The following is a 6,904-nucleotide window of genomic DNA, read 5'->3' as shown; positions in this document are numbered from 1 at the left end:
ATTAGTTGATATTTAGAGGGCACTGAGGAAATATTTGGAGTGCTTAGAAAGTTGTGAAGGAGTAAGATGTTCTTTGAAATATAGGCCAAGTTTGGCGGAGAAAATAAAAGTGTGCAAGACGAGAAGGAAATTGGAAAGGGACAGGTATGTGTATAGAGGCAGCGGAAGGTACCGAAGGCGAGGGACAGTTTGAGAAGATTGCAGGTTTTCAAGATGTGTATGTGTGTGTTTGTGTGTGTGTGTGTGTGTGTGTGTGTGTGTGTGTGTGTGTGTGTGTGTGTGTGTGTGTGTGTGTGTGTGTGTGTGTGTGTGTGTGTGTGTGTGTGTGTGTGTGTGTGTGTGTGTGTGTGTGTGTGTGTGTGTGTGTGTGTGTATGTTTATGGTTTTGTGTGATTGTTTATGGGTTTGCGGTGCTTCCGTGCGTAAGTGTTTCTGTGCGTGTGTCTGTGGGTGTGTACGTTTTATCTTTGCATGTTTTGTGTGTGTATGTGTGTGTGTGTGTGTGTGTGTGTGTGTGTGTGTGTGTGTGTATGTATGTATGTATGAACTATTTCAAACAGAAAATTGATCGAAAATGTATAGAAATAGTGAGACCCTTTCTAAATGAAGAAGGGAAAATAATTAGAAGTAAGAGAGAGGAGGGGAAAGCAGGCAATAAAAGAGAATAGGAGTGAAAAGACAGATTACAGGGGAGAATTCAGGATTAGAGGGAAGAGGGAGAAACGATTAGATATGATAAAGAACACAGAAATCAGGAGACAAAGAAGAATGAAAAACTAGATAGAAAGGAATGGGTATCAACTATAATATTAGACAAACGAGGCTTCTAAAAATAAAAATAAAATAAAAGAGAGGGCGATGATTTTTTCTATATATTATAATTTTTATCATCATCATCATCATCATCATCATCATCATCATCATCATCATCATCATCATCATCATCATTATTTATTTTTTATAAAAAAAATAGTTTTTTACTTATGTTCAATATTGTAGTTAGATATATGCTGCCGAGATATTTGCATAGTATCTTTCTGGAAATGAAGGTAATATCCAACGGTTGAATTGAATCTTCTGGGCTTAAACGAAATGAATTAACAAAACAAAAGTACTCTTAATTAAGTTAACTGCGTTGACCACGACAAAACCAAAAACATTCAAGCTTGACGAAAATGTGAAGCGAAATAAAAAACAAATAGATTGCAAAATAACGCAGATTACTATTGCCCAGTTCTCTCTCTCTCTCTCTCTCTCTCTCTCTCTCTCTCTCTCTCTCTCTCTCTCTCTCTCTCTCTCTCTCTCTCTCTCTCTCTCTCTCTCTCTCACACACACACACTCTCTCTCTCTCTCTCTCTCACTCTCTCTCTCTCTCTCTCTCTCTCTCTCTCTCTCTCTCTCTCTCTCTCTCTCTCTCACACACACACACACACACACACACACACACACATACACACACAAAAATATATATGTATATATACACACACTCATACACACACAAATATATATATATGTATATATATATATATATATATATATATATGCATACATATACATACATACATCCATATATACATACATACATATTTCTTTGATGGTAAGTCCAACACTTTCATTTCCTTTAATCAATGAAATCGAGCATATGGACGCTTTAAGCTGTTTTTCTTTCTTGAGAATTCTTGCTATATATCAAAATGTTTAATAATTTTTTCATATATTTGCTCATTCTAGTTATCACTATTAAGTTTTATTCAGCCGAGGGAAACCCCTCGAGGGTTGATATTCAAAGTTAAAATGCTAAAAAACGCGGTGGAAGATACTTTTAATTGTAGATACTGGGCCAATGTAGGATGAACTTTATCTTTTATAATTTCATTTCTTGATTTGTTTGTTTTTCATTATTCAATTATATGTCATTCTACTTTACTTGAATGAAATTTAAATTGATTTCATCTTCTTTTAATAAGTTATTCTTACGAAATGGCGGGTTTTGGACAGAAAGTGGCTTGAGTTGATCTTTTGCGGTTTAATTTTGATAAAAATTGCTTTTTATAGACATTTAGTTTCCATTTTTTCAATGTATTAAAGCTTTTATATGTTGTAGCTTATAAAAGTCATTTCTATATAGAATTCAGTGTCAGGAAACGATGATGTCAATAAAGATGTTGAGTTGAACATCTCGCAGTTTAAAGTAATTCATATATACTTTCAGTAGTAATTTCATCAGTCAAAAATTCAATTTTCAAGGGCAGAGAAGGGATCCCCAATGGTGCCCACGAAGAAGTTGAAGTGAATTTCACGAAGTTCCTGGACAAGAACATCAATGGAAAGTCGATGATCCACATTGTCATTCATTGCACGAGCAATGAGAAGAGAAACTTCCTCGTCTTGATCCTCCTGAGGAATAATCGTGGCCAGAAGGTATCCGATTGAATAAACATCACTTTTAGATGAATTGGTTTGTCCCTGGAAGAGTTCGGGAGCAATGTGTGGGTAAGTGATTTGTGTTATGCTGTCTGTGCCGTAGGTGGCCTCGCCGATACGAGCGGCATTGCCGAAGTCGATGAGGGTCGCCTCCAAAAGGAACCCGTTCTTCTTTACGACGACGTTGTCATCTTTGATGTCATTATGCGTCCAACCGCGTTGATGAATCATCTGGACGCTCTCTGCAATTTGAAGACCGATATTGACAGCATGGCATCTTGAGAGCCGTTCTCGGTCGATCAGCTTCATGAGAGAGCGTCCGCCAAAGCTGGTGACGAGACCAACTGGATTCTCAGTCACACAGAAGAGGGTGGGAACGTGAGGAACTCCTGACATCACTGCCAGAGCCTCGGCTTCTTCCACCATTGAAGGCAAGGAGGCCTTGTCTCTGAAGATTTTGGCGCACACTTTCATGTCCCCCACGGAAATCAGGAACGCGGTCGCAAACGACCCCTCGCCCAGACGGCGACCGTTCCTCAAAAGTTCCCAGGCGGCGTCTGGCTCAAGCCAATCGATTACTGCGGGTTTCTCCATTGTGATGCTGAGGAAAAAAAGGACTCCAAATTCTTCCCCAAGTTCCTTTCCAGTACCATCCTTGTCACGACTCCAGAGCGCGACCTTAGATTTGGTCCAAAACGTGCGCAAGAGGATAAACGGGAGCTTATGTACACAATAGACAAACCGGCATTAAAAACTGTCATATACAAATGCATATCATTCACATACTATTGGTACTACAAATACACGTATTTTGAAATTAGCTAAACCACATGTTACTCTGGCTGTCCATAAATATTAACTCTGGTGACTGGTATCAAGTGATGGAGACTTGATTCGCATATACATATATTCAGTTCACAACAACAGTAAGTATATTTTCCTTTAAGGATTTTGTTCCGGATATCTTTATTCAATTTCACTGATTCATAGTGTGTGTGTGTGCGCGCCCGAGTGTTTGTGTGTGTGTGTGTGTGTGTGTGTGTGTGTGTGTGTGTGTGTGTGTGTGTGTGTGTGTGTGTGTGTGTGTGTGTGAGTGTGAGTGAGTAAGATTTACCAGGATATTGGATCACTGCTGGACTTGTGATCGACATATATTTCTCTACCGAATCCATAGCTTGCATAACCTTATTTTCATGAGTTATGTTGGGATCTTCCTCACTGCACAAATGCAAACACACGCACGCACACACACACACACACACACACACACACACACACACACACACACACACACACACACACACACACACACACACACACACACACACACAGACAGACACACACGCAAACGCATACATGTGCGCCCGCACACACACACACACACACATACACACACACACACACACACACACACACACACACACACACACACACACACACACACACACACACACACACACACACACACACACACACATACACACATAGATGGATGTTTTAATTATAGTCTTATGATATAAAAGGTGTTTGCCTTGCGCAGTAGATGCCACTTTTGCCATGTATGACAGTATAGCTTGGTTGGATCAATGGCGACAGTTATATATTATGTAATTACAAGTAGTAATTGATACTCATCGTACCTAAAGGGCACACAAGTAGTGACTAAAAGCAAGTCATATAGAAATCATTCTTTTACTCTTTAACAAATTTTTTAACTAGCATTCAATATTTGTTCAAATTGCTCTTAATATATACATATTTTCTCTATGAATATCTTTAATTTGACAATTTGTAAATCTTTGTCATAGACAACAATAACGTCATCATCACTTTTCATCCTCTACCTCAGGTCAGAAAAGACAACATTAAGTGGCACTCCCCGTCTGCCTGAGACACACATGCACACTCGAATTATCATTATAATCCTTGAAACTCAGGATAGTCTTATCACACACTCCACACTAATCTTTAATTTTGCTGACTGGATTTTTCTATAACTCAGACTTGGAGACGTCTTTTCATTTTTTTTTATTCCAGAAGAAAAGAAATATCAAGTGAAACATTAGAAAAGGGAGAAGAAAAAAATAAAAGGGAGAGAGATTTATATGAATATACACATACATACATATATATATATATATATATATATATATATATATATATATATATATATATATATATATGTGTGTGTGTGTATATAATATATATAATATATATATATATATATATATGTATGAATATATATAAAGAAAGAGAGATCGATATATATATGTTTGTGTGTGTGTTTGTGTTTACACACACACACACACACACACACACACACACACACACACACACACACACACACACACACACACACACACACACATATATATATATATATATATATAATATATATATATATATATATATACAAATTTTCATCAACCACAATACACTTTGATTCTAAATCATCGGCATCGAGAGACTCGAGGGCGCCAACCTGCAGAAATTGAAACGTGATACAACCAAGGACTCTTTGGGCTCCTCGAGTCTCTCGATGTTGATGGCTTAGAATTAAAGTTTATTGTACATACATATACCAAAGGCTTTTTTTCCCTTACACGGGAGGTAGCCAAAATAAAGGCATAAAAACCACTTCCACCCATTCCATCCCTAATACACTCCACTCCCCTCCACCCTCTACCCTCCCTCTTATCCTGACACCTCCTGGATGACGGATCATCCCTGCATCTTATCCACTGCCCTGGGTCAGAAGCAATGTCACAAGACACAGCACATCCACAGCAAGGTCGCTTCATTAAATCGGCGACCGCCCCTTTCCGTCCCCCCCATGCAGAAAAGGTGAAGACGGGGAAAAAATCCCTTCGGGCTGCGTCAATTTTTTCTCACATATACTACCTCAACCCCATCCCCCCGCCCATTCCACATCATGCATCACAACATCATCCACATACAACCATTCTCCATTCACCCCTATTTTCTGTCCTCTCCCGTCCTTCCTCAACAGACATTCCCCTCTTCCCTAAAGTCCCTTTTACCCCATCTATCCATCTTATCCTAGGTCGCCCACTCCTGTTTACTCCTTCCACATCTACCTTCCACAACTCTTTTACTAGCCTTTCTCACTCATTCTTTCCATGTGTCCAAACCATCCTAATACTCTTTCATCAACCCTATCTCCCAACTCCCTTACCACCCCCGTTCTCCTCCTCACCTCCTCATTTCTCATTCTATCCAGCCTAGTAACCCCTATCATACTTCTCAGACAACTCATCTCAAACACATTCAAACTCCTTCTCTCTTCCTCTCTTATGTTCCATATTTCTGCCCCATACAGTGCTGTCGGCACAATCACTCCTTCATACAATCTCCTCTTAGCATCTATTCCTAAATGTCTATTTCTTATTACACTTTTTAATCCACCAAGGCATTTACTCGCTTCTCTCAATCTACATTCTACCTCCATCTCCACTCCTCCCTATCCTGCCACATTCGCACCCAAGCATCTAAAACTATCCACTTCCAGTCTCTCTCCCTTAATGTTCACCTAAATGTCCTGCTGACACTTCATCCCTTGTACATCTCATAACCTTACGTTTACCCACATTTATCTTCAACTTCCTTCTTTCACACACTCGCCCAAACTCTGTCACTAGCTTCCTCAATCCTTCCTCTGATCCAGCTACAAGCGAGGTGTCTCGTCCGCAAACAACAGCTGGCTCACCTCCCACTTTTCTCCATTTTCTTTAACCATCTCCAATCCACGAATCACGACTCTTGCATTTATCTCTCGCACCACCCCATCCATGTATAAGTTGAACAGCCAGGATGACATAACATATCCCTGAAGAAGTCCCAACTTTACCTCGAACCACTCACTCTCCCCATTTTTAATCCTGACACACGCTCTACTAGTCTCGTAAAAACTCTTGATAGCTCCTAAGCTTTCCTCCTATCCCGTATATCTGCAAACCCTCCCACAGTGCCTTCCTGTCTACCCTCTCATAAGCCATTTCCAGATCCATAAAAGCCCAAAAAACATCCTTACCTTTTCCTATAGCTTTCTTATATATCTGTCTTGCCACAAAGATCTGATCTACACAACCTCTCCCTGACCTAAAACTACACTGTTCCTCACCAATTACTCCCTCTCTTCCTCTCCTAATCCTTTAAATCCTCCCATAAGCCTTCCCGATTACACTTAACAAGCTGATCCCTCTGAAACTACTACACTCACACTTGTCCCCTTTTCCTTTGTAGAGTGAAACTATACAGGCACTCCTCTAGTCCTCCGGCACTCTACACTCTCTCAAACAAACATTAAAGATCCTCACCAGCCAGTCCACCATCACTGTACCTCCTTTTTTCAGACATTCTGCATGGCATCCATCCAGACCAGGTGCCTTACCTGCTTTCATCATCTTAACAACTGCCTTCACCTCATCCTTCCTTATTTCTCCTCCATTTTCATCACTCA

The 6,904-nt window shown here is 39.9% G+C and overlaps 1 protein-coding gene across 1 annotated transcript; it reads right to left on the bottom strand.

The window, feature by feature from the left end:
• Positions 1-2,235: 2,235 nt before the first annotated feature.
• On the bottom strand, positions 2,236-3,018 carry LOC143037776 (tyrosine-protein kinase Fgr-like). The gene has a single exon (XM_076206329.1). It carries the CDS (start codon positions 3,016-3,018, stop codon positions 2,236-2,238), a length of 783 nt encoding a protein of 260 aa, XP_076062444.1.
• Between the last annotated feature and the right edge of the window lie 3,886 nt (positions 3,019-6,904).

Source organism: Oratosquilla oratoria, chromosome 23 (genome assembly GCF_046742065.1).
Source record: "Oratosquilla oratoria isolate Oo_2021 chromosome 23, ASM4674206v1, whole genome shotgun sequence".
Taxonomy (NCBI): Eukaryota; Metazoa; Arthropoda; class Malacostraca; order Stomatopoda; family Squillidae; genus Oratosquilla; species Oratosquilla oratoria.
Note: the sequence above shows the minus strand (reverse complement) of the source record. Positions and strands in the feature narration are given on the sequence as shown.

What these genes read in the sequence shown, in the direction of transcription:
- LOC143037776 (XM_076206329.1), bottom strand. Translation starts at nt 3,018, where the DNA reads ATGGAGAAACCCGCAGTAATCGATTGGCTTGAGCCAGACGCCGCCTGG.